A 14,083-nucleotide genomic window follows, 5' to 3' on the forward strand; every position below is an offset into this window, starting at 1 on the left:
CAATGTTGGGGAGAAAAATAACAGCAGTGATCAACTCAAAGCCCTTCTCAGTCCTGTAACCTTATGTAGCAATAAAATTAGGTGATGAATGCTTTCTCTTAAGTTAGTAATTTTATTTGTACAATTCTAGGCAACTCCCAGGCTTAATAGGTTTTCAGGATGGAAAGGGACCACATAAGGTTCAGGAGCATTTGGGGTGAATAATGCCTTTAAATAAAAGTCAGCAAACTCAGAACTTTGAACTACAAAGCTGCACTGGGTAATAAGGATTGGCCAACAGCTCTCTGTGCTCTTCTGTTCAGGCCATGCTCTCACTGTGGTATCACAAAGCCAATGTTTATGTTACAGATGGCATTCAAGGATCTTTTTCATCCTGTCAAACCGGATCTTTGGAAGGTAAATACCTCCCCCACTGTTCTGCTGGGCCCACTTTTTTTCCCTTTCCCACTGGTTGTTACTGAATTGAACTTTGTTCTGATCAAACTGGTCTCAAATCAGTTGATGATCGAACTCATCTCTAACCAAGGCTCTGTCCCTTGGGAAGTCACAGTTCCCTGCTCAGCAGACCTGAGTGTGGCACAGCTCATCATGACAGAGAACAACTCAGCTTAAAGGCAACCAATCCTTCCTGTTGTCTCTTCTGGTGGAAAACGAGATTATTCCAGTTAAATTATCTGGCAGAGGGTAAGAGCCAAGATAAGCAAAGCCACCCCCTGGCTGTGTTTCTGGCCCGTTGGACGAGCATGTAAATCCACTCCCCAGCCCATGCCAGGGAGGAGGAGAACTTCTCCTCAAATTTCAGTTTGCATTTTTTAAGGCACAACATCAAGATAATCTGCTTTTTTATTTACCAATGCCTCACATAGTCCAGATGGGAACTGGGTTTCTTCCTCAAGCATAAATCCAGGACAATCCTTTCAGAATAATTCCACCTGCAACAGAAACAAATCCCACATGTACTTTTCCAATCCCAATACGGAAAGTCCTCATCTCGAGGCTGTTGCTAGGATGAACTCTGGTTACACAGTGCTGTGGGCTCACACGAGCTCCATCATGGGCAGAACCAGTAAAATACAGCATAGAGGGCAGACACATGATATAAGTAATGTAAATATTTAAGATGCATTTGTGATGCTCAACATTTCTATGTCAGCGGCATATCTGCTGCAAGATGGGCTAGTCAGGGAGTCCTGGATGGGAAAGAAAGCACCTCTCCCGAAAATAGCCTGCGGGATTTTCCACAAATATGTCCTGAACCGTTTCTTCACAAAAGCATAGAGCAAGGGGTTGAGACAGCAGTGGACAAAGGACAAGCTCTCTGTGACCTGCAGGGCATAGTCCAGTTTCCTACTGCTTTCACAGCTCCTGATGACACCGACATCTTGCAGGGAGTGGAGGATGAGGACAACGTTGTAAGGACACCACAGGACGAAGAAGACTCCCACCAGAGTGAGGACTAAGCAGAGAGCTCTCCTGGAGCCAGGTATCTGTGAGGTGCTGAGGACGCAGGCAATGCGGGAGTAGCAGAATGTCATGAAGAGGAAGGGGAAAAGGAATCCCAGGATGTTCTGAATCACCCGAAAGACAACTTTCCAAAATAAGTGTTCCTGGCCATAATCCTGGGTGCACACGATGGTTTTGTTATGGATTTGCCTTGTGCTGGTGAAGAGGCCATCAGGAACAGAGAGAGCTATGGAAAGGATCCACATCACCAACAAGACCAGGATGGAATTCCTCCATACTGTGGAGCTGTGAGGAGAGCAAGCATGAACAATCTGCAGATACATGTCCAGGCTCATGCAACTCACAAAGAAGATGCCACTGTAGAAGTTCAGAGTGTACATGGCATTTAAGACCGGGCACAAAATGTCCCAGGTGACCCACTGAGAAATGTACAGAGCCCAGAAAGGAAGGGTCAGCAGCAGGAGGAAGTCAGAAACCACCAGGTTCAGCAGATAGAGCTCAGTCATCTTCTTTTTCTTCTTGATGTACATAAGCAGGACAGAAAACAGGAGGGCATTCCCGGCCATGCCAACCAGGAAAATCACGGTGTAAAATGATGGCAAGAACACCCTGCTGAAGGAGAGCACCTCCTCTTTGGTGCAGAGTCCATAGAGCCCATACTCCTCCTCATCCAGGTACTCATACTCACTCGCAGTGGCTACATCCCGCCACGTGTCTGTGGTGGTTGTCATCCTTGAGGTTGTGTTTGACACAGGGCTGCCTAGGAGCAAGGGAAAGGATCAAAGTGTTGTTGCAATCCACACAGGGAGCAAGCATCATATCAGGGAGGGCTTTTCTTTCATTTATGGACTCATGGAATGATTTGGGTTGGAAGGAACCTTAAAGACCATCTCTGGCCCCTGCCATGGGCAGAGACACCTTCCACTATCCCAGGTTGCTCCAAGTCCTGTCCAACCTGGCCTTGGACACTGCCAGGGATCCAGGGGCAGCCACAGCTTCTCTGGGCAACCTGTGCCAGGGCCTCAGAGCAAAGAAATTCCTCTTAATATTTAATCCAAACCTACCCTCTTTCAGTTTGAAGCCATTCCCCCTTGTCCTGTCACCCCATGCTCTTGTAAAAAGCCCCTCTTCATCTTTCTTGTAGGCTCCCTTCAGCTACTGGAATTTCACAGGTTTAAATTTCTGCCACTTTCTGGTGAGTATTTTGTGTCCTGCAGTCCGTGGCCTTTGCCTAAGCATGGGGACAGCTGTATACACATACATTAAAAAAAAAAAAAAACAAACCAAACCCCCTAATTAATTCTGCTTTCCTTGCACTGACACACAAAACTTGAAAATGAATGAGTATGGTTTCCTCTGACATAAGTCACTATTTCCTTCTGACACCACCACAAGGTTTCAGGGAAGTTTCTGCTCCAAATTACGGGAAATCCACCACCACAGCTCTGTGAGCTGCTTACATTCACCTGGATCACTACTGAGAAAGCTGCATCTCAGTTCTTGGTGAAGCAGAACCTGTCACCAGCACTTTTATGTCAGTGGGGCTGTTCCCAGAGGGGAAATGCTGAACATCTCCCTGCTCCTGGTAGGACACTGACCCCTCTCTGTGCCAACTCTAGGACACCAAGACACAGATTATTGTAAAAGGCATTAGTAAGTGGAAAATATAGAATTCACAGAATGCCAGAATGGTTTGAGCTGGAAAGGACCTTAAAGATCATCTTGTTCCAACCCTCTTGTCATGGGCAGGAACACCTTCCACCAGAGCAGGCTGCTCATCCAAGATGAGGACATGTAGGCACCAGAATCCACTCCTGAATTATGGTTAGAGGGAGAGATTTAGCTGGAAGAACATAGCTGGAAACAATTCGGCACGAGACAAGGAATGAGACAACCTCCGCACTGGTCACTCCCTGGAACTGTGGACGTCAGTGTTTAGACAGCTGCAGCCCAGATTTCAGGAAATGGTGAGTGATTGGGAGCCTCCTAGTTTTGTAATCTGATTTGCAGGAAAAATAGCTGTGCCTGAGGAGTCCATTTCACATACTGGGAGATGGGATTTGCCTGGGGTCCGTTGGGATAACTAACCATGGCATAAATAACCATGAAGGTTAATGAGGACTTCAAAAATCAAGGTGAATCTTCAGCTCTGACGGCAAAACAAAAAACAGTTTTCCAAAATACCATGTGAACACCCCTCCACCCTTAAACGACACATTTTCCCAGCCATGGCCAAAGCTGCCCATCTTCTCCCTGGGGCTCATTTCCCAGCAATGCCAAACAAGCCTGGCTGTGTAGCTCCAAACTCTCCTTCAGGATCTGTTTCTCCCTGCAGAGATCTGCAGCCACTCAGAAATGAGAACATGACGCTGTTTGTCCCTGGTTGTGCTGCACATCCCAAGGAGAACATATCCCATGGTGGCTCTGCAACTTTTAGGGATGTCTCCCTCCCCACAAACAGCCAGGAAAGGGGAGCCCCTCCACCCCACAGGTTCAGAGTGGGTGTGCAGCTTTAAGGTGAAGCTCTGGACGTACCTGCTGTGATCCCATGACTAAAATTGCTTAAATACCCATTCCAGGCAGTTCCAGGCAGCTGAAAGGAAAAGAAAAATGGATTTGAGTTGGACTGAAATGTTTTCATGCTCTCACACAGTTCTTTGGCAAGTGCTGCAGGGCACTTCAAACAGAGCAGTGGGAGAGCAGGGATCTGCCATGGCAAAGTGCCACAAAAAGCTTTCTCCAGGAATGAGCGTTCTTTAATTTCTTTTCTGTACCATATTTTGGAGGAATTCACCCTCAGCTGTGACTGTAGAGGACTGTAGACTGTTTTGAGAGGAAATCAAAGCTGCTCACCCTGCTGATCACAGCAACACCCAGTGAGACTCCTAAACACCTTCCCCTCACACCCCCTGCACCTGCATCAGGGCCAGCCGTTCCCAAAAGTTGCATTTCTGGGTCTCTTCCAGTTCACTGAGATGTCTTTTCTCCCTCTGCCACATCTTTCTCCCTCCATATCAGCCCAGCACTGGCATCCACATCCCCACTCTGTACCTCAGAGTGCAAGAGAGGGCTGAGCTCAGAAATTACTCCCAATCCCAAACTGGCTACCTTTCAAAAACAAGAGAACCTTGCCAGGTTTCTTGTGCAGCTGTGTCTACAAGCAAGAAGCAGAAAAGGCACTTACAGGAGCTTCTTCTCCTGTTTCCATCCTGCCAGAGGCTCGAATCAGGCTTTTAGGAACTTCTTCTACTCATGTAAGGGCAGAGTCAGGAAATGTGATAATCAGTGTAACCTCCCCGGTTTTGGTTTAGCTTTTCCTGGTGTTCATCACTGCTGGCAGATTGGAATGATCTCCACCCTCTGTGGGAGCACATGTGGGATCACTACAACATCTACAACTGCTGCTAGCACCCAGAGCTGGAATTGGCCACATGAGGACTCCAGTGCCCTCTGCCATGGGTGCCACAGGGACCCAGCACTGCTCCTAAAGGAGCACAAGGTGCTCTGGAGAGCAGAAATCAGGCACCAAGCAAGGGACAGCCAGAGTCAATGGGATCAGCACCACCCCAGCATGCACCCCAGGCTGTGTGGAAACACCACCACATAGTTTGGTTTACGTTTTTCTGGGATGTGTCAGACAAGCACACAGCGCAGCCACTCACTTAAAGATAGCCAGTTTCTTTTACCCTTCTTCTCCCCATTTTTCCATGAAAGCTTTCTCCTGTCCACCTTAATCCTTCTCTTTTCTCCACCCCATCTACTCCCTGAGCAACCTATCCCTTGTTTCTTCTTCCCTGTTGTTTATGGGTTTGCTGTATCCCAATCCCAGATCTGGCAACAAGGTCCCTCTTGTTTGCTTTCTAAAAGCTTTAATTAATGGAAACATCTGGCATTGCCTGACACAAGGATATTAAGGATTGGACCTGCCTGGACTCTGCACTGAGGGCTTCCAGAGTTCAGACCCTGCTGTAAAAATCCATGTATTTTCCAGGAAATCTGAACAACCCACGTGGCACCTGGATGCTGCAGGATCCTCATCCCCTCCCAGAGCAGAAACGGCCTCTGCCAAAGGTGTTTCTGATGAAGTGGTTTATTGGAGGAGTTTTAGAGCATCACATTGGTGAGTGGTCACACTCCTGCTTGTTCCCTCATCTCACCAGCAAACAGGGCCATGGGAACACCCTGGCTGTGCCCAGGCTTTCCCTGTGCCCATCCTGGTGTGTTTTATACACCCCAAACCACCCTGGTAAAAACAGAAGAGCAGAGCAGCAGTGATGGCCACAGATCCACATCCAATTCATGGTAGGTGGATTCACAGAGAGAAATTTATGCTATTTTTACCCATTTCTATGTTTGCCACCGTCAGCTGCTGCTGCTGCACTTAAAATATACCCTGAAATAAATATATATGTGCAACGCACACATTAGAAGAGAGCAAGAAGCCACTTGCAGAGCTGAGACATAGGACACATACACAGGAAACCTGCAGGTGACAGAGGTTTCATTAGGCCAGCAATTAAAATGAAATAAGTTTTTGTTTTTAATTGAGTTTCTGCCCTGAAGCAGGGAATTAAATGTGCCTCTGAGAGTCACTGGAGAAAGTGGCCTTCACTGTAATTTATTACAAGATTTTAACTCAATTTGGGGGCTGGTAATTGCATAGATTTTTTGTTTCCTTCCTGACTGCAGAGCCCTAATGGCTTTGGCAATTAAGGTAACCAGATTAGGGGTAATGGGAAGCCCATTCAGAGAGATGCAGCGCTTGTCTGAGCCACTTTATTTTGTGCTGCCCAAAATGCCACTTGTTGGTGGCAGAGTGACCCTGCAGGAGCAGCAGCTCTGCCTTCCCCCAGCTCGGAGATGGGGAGGCACAAACACCACACAGGAGCACTGGGCTTAGGGACAGAAGGATTCATCTTTGCTGTTTTGCTCTGATGAGCTGCTCTCAGGTTTAGGAGAAGCTTTTAGCCATCTTTGGGATCTCAGTGGATTTTTCTTCCTCCTCCAGAGTGCAGTTTAAGTCAGGAGGAATTTCTAGGTTTTCTTTGGGTATCAAAATCCTGGCACTCAGTAGAGGTAAAGTGAGCTCTGCTTGAAAGCTGAAATTTGGGCAAACATAGTCTGTGATGTACAGAAAATCCTGCTATGAAAAGCCAGTGTCCATAAAGCAGACAGAGGAGTTCTGCAACTTTATCTGAATAAAAGGAGAGAGTACACTGGGGCACATGCCTGTGGGGATTTCTCTCTCAAGGCTTTGGAATGATAGGGAAGATATGCACTGATGTCTTTACAAACAATTCCATGGGCAGGGGATGGGTGTGAAGGGCTTTGAAATGAGTCTGAATGTCTCTATTAACTTCAAACCACAGATTTGTTACAGAGCCCAGACAGTTTGGCTCCTGAACCAGACAAATGGGGCTGCACAAGCCTGAGATCCTGAACTTTGGGGAAAAACGATAGTTTCAAGGAGGAATATGCGGTAGGCAGTTCAGGAAGGCTGTACTTTCCTGGTACTTCTGCTGATGGGGAAAGGAAGAGCAAAACGTGCAGCTGGGAGTTTGGGATAAAAGGGGGCTTGCATCCTCTGAAACGTCGAGAGAGAAATCCCCACAGGCTTGTGCCCCAGTGGACTCTCTCCCTTTATGCGAACAAAGTTGCAGGACTCCTCTCTCTCCTTTATGGACACTGGCTTTTCCCAACGGGATTTTTCGCACACGTCTCAATCCCCTGCCACAGGCAGGACACCTTCCACTGTCCCAGGTTGCTCCAAGCCTCATCCAACCTGGCCTTGGACACTGCTAGGTGTCCAGGGGCAGCCACAGCTTCTCTGGGAAACCTGTGCCAGGGCCTCATCACCCCATCAGAGAACAATTTCTTCCCAACACCTAATCTAAAGCTCTCCTCTTTTAATTCAAAACTGTTCAGACTCGTCCTGTCACTCCATGGCTTTGCCAACAGTCTCTCTCTGTTTGTCTCCACGTCACAGTGTGACAACACGAGTTTTTAAGGCGATAGGCAACCAAGCTGCAGAAGGCACCACTGGCTGTTTCTGCACCCTGCGGCCGATGGCAAACACCGATTTTGGGGCTAAACCAGAGCCCGATCCCCGCCAGCTCTCGGCGTCCCGAACGCACGCTGCCCGTGAGGGAGGCAGTGCCGGGCCGCACAGCGCCCCCTGCCGGCCTCCCCCGCCACCACCGCCCCGCCGCAATGCGGAGCGCCGCGCGCTGACGTCACCGCCCCGCCCCCGCGCCCCTATAAGGAAGAGGCGGCAGCGGCCGCGCTCCGGATTGGCTGTCGGATGGCGCGCGGGCGCGCGGCACGCCGGGAGTTGTGGTCCCGGGGGAGGGGCGGGGCGCAAGCGGCCAATAAGAGGCGGGGGCGGAGCCTGGCGCGGCAGACGGCAGCCGGTATCGGGTGAGCGCGGTAAGAGCCGGGCCTGGGCCGGTGGGACCCGCGGCACGGCCAGGGACACGGCCAGGGACGCGGTCATGGGCACATTCCCGAGGGGGTAACGGTGCCTGGGCCTGGAGCGGGGAAGGGTTCCCGTGTGCCAGGGTGAAGGTGCCTGGGGTTGGAGTGGGGCAGAGGCCCTATGTGGAGTGCGGTGGCCTGGGGGAGAAGGCCGGAGCGCGGTGAAGGTGCCTCGGGCTGGAGTGGTGGAGGATAACCGTGTGAGGTGCGGGGATCCGAGGCTGGAGTGGGGAAGGATCCCCATGTGGATCTGGGCAGGCGGAAGGCGGCTGGGGGTACCCAGGGCCTTCCCCCTTGCCGAGGGGGATGCTGGGACCTGTCACCTTCCCAGCCATGGTCCTCCCTGTGTCCCCCGTGGGTGACACCTCCCACACAGGTGCTTTGACCTCCCTGTTCGGTATCGGCAAGGTCAGAGCAGCCGGGCCGTGTGTTTCACCCACTTTCCTCTGCCCTGTGCCCGTGTTGGTGTGAGCTGAAGGTCACGGAAACTTCTCCTGGTGGATAAACTGTTTCACTTTTAATATAATTTTCTTATGTAAATCGCACTTCTGGCTGTCTCCTCCTCTTCTGAGTGATAGGGAGCTCTTGCTTCCTTCTCTGAATGAGTCAGGCTAAAATTATAATTTACGTTTAGCCAACAAGGGTGGCAGAGAGTAGTAGGCACAGAGAGACCAAATCCTTTGGCCTTGCAGCGGAAGTAGTTTGTGCGTTTAGTTTGAGAACCAGTCAGTCTGCTCTCATGGGTGTGCACGAAATGCTGTGTAACCAGGGTGCACAGCCACCTCTGAAATGTCTCTTCTGCCTGTGGTTACTGGCCCCTGCTTAATGAACTTCCTTTTGGTTTATTCTGAGAGCTTGGAGTCTTTCCATGTGCCCCTGAGCTGTGTTTTGCCATTGGTAGCAAAGCTGAACAATAACAGTGGAGATTTTTCTAGCAGGGCACTCTGCGGTGTCACTGGCAGAAATTGTCATTAACTGAATGATGCTTATGCTGAGCACTGAGGAGGGAACAGGTCTTGGTGCAATCTGTGTAATTCCCACCACAAAAAGCTGGGAAGTTTTGGAGGATGGTCTCACTGGTTTGGTGATGATGGTTCTGTGAGTGGAGCCCTTCCCAGGGCTGTCGGTGCTTTTTATGTTCATTGAGGGAAGGTGAGAAATGACCTGTGCATGATTTCTCCTCCTGATATATCCCCATGCCAGTCTGCAGGAAATAAGAGTTATGTTCAGGTGGGATAGGCTGTAGTGATGGAGGAGCTGCCAGGCAGGGCTGACCTTGTGCAGCAGCTCGTGCTTCCCAAGCCCAGTGCTGTGGCTGCTGCTCTTGGCAGGGATCAAGAGGGGAGAAGTGAACTTTGCTGAGGTCACAGCTGCCATAAAGGAACAGCCTGCGAAAGCCAAGTGGAGTGGTGAGGCACGGAATTCCTAAAAGGAAAGGTGGGCAGCGACCAAAGCTTTCTGTGGCTCCCTGTGAGTGTTGTGGGGGTCACTGGGATCTGTAATGGTGTCAAAACAGATGATAGAAATTTGTTGCTTCTCTACTTTTTTTTTTTGTTTGTTTTGTCCTGTTCTTACCTCTCCTGGTAAGCAACAATCCTGCTTCCCAAGGCTTCACTTGAATTAAAGCATCTGTCCATGGCTCCTCTTCTTATATCTCACTACCTGGATATTTGTGACTGGTGGAATATGCAAGGGAATTTTTTTTTCCCTAAAGATTCTCTTAATTTTGGGGTTCCAAAACCTGAAGGGAGGCTTTTTGTCTTCACAGCCACCATGTCACCCAGCCAGGAATCTGTTTATCCTGAGTATGAGACGGACACCAGCCAGACGTCGAAGCTGATCAGAAAATTTAAAGAGACGCCGTTTGTTCCCATCGGTGAGTTTAAAGATGCAGAAATGTGTTTGCACAATCGATGTGGCAAACACCACCACTGGTCACCTTCTTCCTGTGAACAGGAAATTACTTAGAAATAACTTCCCCATAGTATCTGTTCTGCAAGAAAGAGGTAAATTATTGAAGTCTGTTAAATAAAAAACTCAGAACCTACAAGTATAAGAAAAAATCCCAAATCAACAATCCCTGAAAGACTTTTAAGGTGAGGTTAGAAAACAGATTAAGGTGATGCTGTCAGGTGATTAAGGAGTGTGTTGTGCAGCTGTTTTGGAGCACAGTTCCTGGGAATTATGTGACCACTACAAAATTACTTAAAAGCTATCAAAATACAAACTGGAACGATTTAAATTACAGCCTAGTTAATGTTTCACCCTTCTGCTGCCATCACGTAGTTTAAAAAGCATTTTTTAGTAGTTTTTATTTTACCCCAGCTTGAGAAAGTTGTTAAAGTTCTCAGCCTGAGAGCCCCGAAAAGCTTCTGGAGGGAGCAGGGATCAGCTTTTTGTCTGACACAAGACAAGGTTTTGATTTCCAGCCACCTTAAATGGAGAGCAGTGGGGTCACTCGGGGTGAGCTGTTGCGTTTGCCAGCACATTTCCGTCACTGGTTTCGTGCTCACAGGACTTTGTCTCCACCTTGCTCAGGAGTACTGTGAACTCCATGAGTTCCAGTTCCCCGAAGCAGATTGGCAGAACACACCTTTGACCTGTGTCACAGCTGAATTGAAGGCCCTAAAACTTTTAATTGGTATTTAATGAAGGTGCCATGTGAATTAAATATTTATAGCTTCCTGGTGGCACTGGTAATGCTCCAGCTCAGGGAGACAAACTGCCCGTGCTCTCATCAGTAAAATATACACAGCACTTAAAACTTGGCAGCCACCTTTGAACTGTGTAAATAATCCTAAAAATGGAGTGAAATGGATGGAATTGGAGAAGTTTGTGCATTGCTGCTGTGTATTTTGTGAGAGCATCATTGTACAGAGCTTGGAGAGGGCAAAGCTGGGGCTGTTTGCTCTGCTGAAGGAATATCAGCAAATTCTGGCCCTGGGAAAGAGACCTGGCTGAGCCTCCCTCGCCACAGCTTGGGGACAATAACATGTGACTTGTCCTGTCCTGCTGGCACCTGGCCAAATGTGACAACACCCTGAGTAGCAACTGCAGCAGGCAGGTGCTTATGTCAGGGAGCATCCACACACTAAGAGTCTGAGCAGCAGCTGAGTAGGGGTCCATCCAGGAAAGCAGGTGCCCTGGTTCTGTCTGAAAAATATCCAAGGAATTCTGACACCTGGAGCTGCTCCTTTGGTGTTTTAATGCTGATGGAAATCTCTTTGCTGCACTGACTTGTGCATTGAATGAGGTGGCACTGGAGTGAAACCGGGAGATGGGCCAGCATTTACCACCACACAAAACCAGAGGGATTAGACCAAAACAGGCTTATTTTAGGATGAGAGAGAACAGCTTCTAGTTATGCTAGTGGAGGTCTGATTGGATATTAGGAAAAATTTCTTCAAGGAAAGGGCTGTCCAGCCCTGGCACAGGCTGCCCAGGGCAGTGGTGGAGTCACCATCCCTGGAGAGATTGAAAAATTGTAGAGATGTGACACTTGGGGACATGGTTCAGTGGTGACCTTGGCAGCTGTGGGGGACGGTTGGACTCAATGATCTTAAGGGTCGCTTCCAACCTCAACAGTTCAGTGATTCCCAGGCTATTCTGTTTAGGTGGGTCCCTCCACATCTCCTGATGCCCTGGATCTCCACTCAGAGGGATGCTCTCCTTGCCTTGCAGGGATGGCTGGCTTTGCTGCCGTGGTTGGCTACGGGCTCTACAGGCTGAAGCACAGAGGTGAAATGAAAATGTCCCTTCACCTGATCCACATGCGTGTGGCAGCCCAGGGCTTTGTCGTGGGAGCTCTGACGTGTGGTATGTATGGAATGGGAGCTGTCCTTGGGAGTGACAAACCATGGGGAGCCTCTTGCATCTCTCAGTGGATAATACAGCTGGCATGGCATGGCATGGCATGGCATGGCATGGCCTTGGGATGGAAGTACCCAGAACATTTATTTGAGAGTGTTTGCTTAGCCGTTCTGGAGTAATCTGATTACTTATGTATTTGATTGGAGAGGAGCCATTTTGATTATGTCCAGACATGGAATGTGAGGTTCTGCCTCCCTGCCTTTTAGAGGCAAAAAATAGAAAACATTCATCTGACATTAATATTTTCCTTTGTAAATATGCTGCTATTTCTGAATTTAAGGCCTTGGAAGATCTACAGCTTGTGTAGACCATGGTAGTATATATATTACTTTTATTTTTATAAAAATATATATATAGGTATAAAATATATATATATATTTTGGGGACTGCAATTGTGTCTCTGAATGTACAGGGACATTGTGCCCCTGATCTGTACATCCCAGATCTCATCCCAGTATTGCAGCTGTGTATGTGTATAAATGTGCATCCCACTAAACACTGTGTCCATACTGTATTCCTAGGAACAACAGAAAAGCTTGGTTTTCTAGAAACTAGAATTAGCTCAGGATCTGCATTTTCATAAATTGTGTATTTTCATACCCAGTTTCTCTGTGTGTGAAGAATTTTGTAGTGTTCATACTGCTATTAAAAAATTACAGCTGAAGAGGAAAGGAAAAGATGTATTACTCTGGGAATATCTCTTACTGTTCAGATTTTTAAACCCATTATTTCTCATTTAACACAATTCTTGTGCTTTTATTTCTCTCTTTCAGGTGTGCTGTATTCCATGTACCAGGAATATGTGGTGAAGCCCAAGGAATAGTGGGAGGCTGTCTGAAATCCCTGTCCTTGTGGTGGCCTGTGTACTGCAGCTCCAAACTTCCCATTGAGAGGTTCCTGAGGAAAAAAAATAATACATGGCATTAGAGAATTGTTCTATTTTGTGTATGGTACACTGTGCTGAACCTGGCAGTCTCAGAATGTGCACTGGGGGAGTGGGTTTTGGGGTCTGCTTCTCTCTGATTGACACCACCACGTCCCAGTTTTTAGGGAATCTAGTGGAGTGCAATCCCTTTATCTTCCTCTTCAACTCAGTCCAAAAATTGGTGACTTCTTTTGCTGTTGTTGCCCAAAACCACAATATCTGAATGGCTTCTGTCAGGGAGTGTCAGGAATGCCTTGCTGTCATTTTCTATCCTCTGCCTCCAACTTTGTAATTTAGAAGCTTCCAGTAGTACTAAATAACTTCTAAAATATTGAGAGAGATATATAAACATCTATTTTTTTTATTTAAGGCATAAGTATGTTGCAGTTATTTAAATGTTATATTTATTCACTGTTAACGAAGACACAGGCTCCCTATTTTGCTATATCAGACCCTTGGATTGTGATATTTTGTAACTTTATTTACAGTGTTCTTCAGAGTAACATTTAAATGTAACATTTAAAATACATATTGTGAAAACTAAACATTAATTCGGTGTTTTAATGCTTTTAAAGTATATGATCTAGCTGATTTCTGCAGTGTTATTCCCCGTAGAAAATTTAAAAACATTCAAATCCGAGAAGCACCCCCATCACCTTTGAGGTATTAAAACCCTTCTCTGTGAGTTATTTTACTCTCAAACCCCTTGTACCTCTAACAGCAGTGATGAAAATAAAAGCCAATTTGTACAAAAGCTGACATTCCGTGGTGACAGCGTCGGATGTTCCAGATACCACAGGGTACAAACCACACCTGCCTGTGACCTGTTGTACACAGCAGGGGGAGATTAAATACCAATAAAATTGAGCAGTGGAGGTAACAGCTGATTGCCTATTGATGTATTGGGGAGGAGTCCTATCCCATTGCAGAGGGATGGTGTGAGCTGAGTAAAAATCACCTGAGGAGGCTTGGAAAGGGAAGACTCAGAGGAGACCTTGTCACTTTCTACAACTACCTGAGGGGTGCTTGTAGTCAGGTGGGGTTTGGTCACTTTCTCCAGGCAGCAGCTGACAGAACAAGAGCACACAGTCTCAAGCTCTGTCAAGGGAAATTAAGGTTAGTTTTGGAATTGTCTGCCCAGGCAGCTGGCGGAGTCACCGTCCCTGGCTGTGTTTAAAAAAAGGCTGGATGTGGCACTCAGTGCCGTGGTTTCGTTGAGGTGTGTTAGGGCATGGGTTGGGCTCGGTGATTCTGTGAGCAGTGCCCTTTGCCGTGTGCCCGAGGGCAGGCATTGGGAACAGCGGGAATGGCGATGCGGGGCTGGCGATGGCTAGAGAAAGGGGGCGCGGG

General features: G+C 47.9%; 2 protein-coding genes across 5 annotated transcripts; one reads left to right on the forward strand and one right to left on the reverse strand.

Annotated features, from left to right (window-relative positions):
- Positions 1-92: 92 nt before the first annotated feature.
- Positions 93-5,461, reverse strand: ACKR2 (atypical chemokine receptor 2). Of its 2 annotated transcripts, XM_085050101.1 has the most exons (4): positions 4,649-4,671; positions 4,000-4,057; positions 2,529-2,711; positions 826-2,224 (listed from the first exon to the last, which is right to left on the reverse strand). In XM_085050101.1, the coding sequence occupies exon 4, from the start codon at positions 2,193-2,195 to the stop codon at positions 1,116-1,118; it is 1,080 nt and encodes a 359-aa protein (XP_084906227.1). In that variant the 5' UTR covers positions 2,196-2,224; positions 2,529-2,711; positions 4,000-4,057; positions 4,649-4,671; the 3' UTR covers positions 826-1,115. The 2 variants fall into 2 exon arrangements, with proteins under 2 accessions (XP_084906226.1, XP_084906227.1); XM_085050100.1 differs by lacking the exon at positions 2,529-2,711 and having other exon boundaries at positions 93-2,224; positions 4,649-5,461.
- A 2,342-nt stretch (positions 5,462-7,803) lies between these two features.
- On the forward strand, positions 7,804-13,613 carry HIGD1A (HIG1 hypoxia inducible domain family member 1A). 3 transcript variants are annotated; one of them, XM_085050116.1, is made up of 4 exons: positions 7,804-7,890; positions 9,707-9,814; positions 11,620-11,754; positions 12,582-13,613. In XM_085050116.1, exons 2-4 carry the CDS (start codon positions 9,712-9,714, stop codon positions 12,629-12,631), a joined length of 288 nt encoding a protein of 95 aa, XP_084906242.1. In that variant the 5' UTR covers positions 7,804-7,890; positions 9,707-9,711; the 3' UTR covers positions 12,632-13,613. The 3 variants fall into 3 exon arrangements, with proteins under 3 accessions (XP_084906242.1, XP_084906245.1, XP_084906243.1); XM_085050119.1 differs by lacking the exon at positions 7,804-7,890 and adding an exon at positions 7,948-8,143; XM_085050117.1 differs by lacking the exon at positions 7,804-7,890 and adding an exon at positions 9,226-9,375.
- The last annotated feature ends 470 nt before the right edge of the window (positions 13,614-14,083 follow it).

The sequence above is a fragment of the Lichenostomus cassidix genome, chromosome 2, assembly GCF_008360975.1.
Source record: "Lichenostomus cassidix isolate B80296 chromosome 2, HeHo_3.0, whole genome shotgun sequence".
NCBI classification, from domain to species: Eukaryota; Metazoa; Chordata; class Aves; order Passeriformes; family Meliphagidae; genus Lichenostomus; species Lichenostomus cassidix.

Coding starts and splice junctions, on each gene's coding strand:
- ACKR2 (XM_085050100.1), bottom strand. CDS start 4,672: ATGGAAACAGGAGAAGAAGCTCCT. Junction 4,058..4,648: donor AAACAGGAGAAGAAGCTCCT/GTAAGTGCCTTT, acceptor TTTTCCTTTCAG/CTGCCTGGAACTGCCTGGAA. Junction 2,225..3,999: donor TAGTCATGGGATCACAGCAG/GTACGTCCAGAG, acceptor CCTTGCTCCTAG/GCAGCCCTGTGTCAAACACA.
- HIGD1A (XM_085050116.1), top strand. CDS start 9,712: ATGTCACCCAGCCAGGAATCTGTTTATCCTGAGTATGAGACGGACACC. Junction 9,815..11,619: donor GACGCCGTTTGTTCCCATCG/GTGAGTTTAAAG, acceptor CTTGCCTTGCAG/GGATGGCTGGCTTTGCTGCC. Junction 11,755..12,581: donor CGTGGGAGCTCTGACGTGTG/GTATGTATGGAA, acceptor TCTCTCTTTCAG/GTGTGCTGTATTCCATGTAC.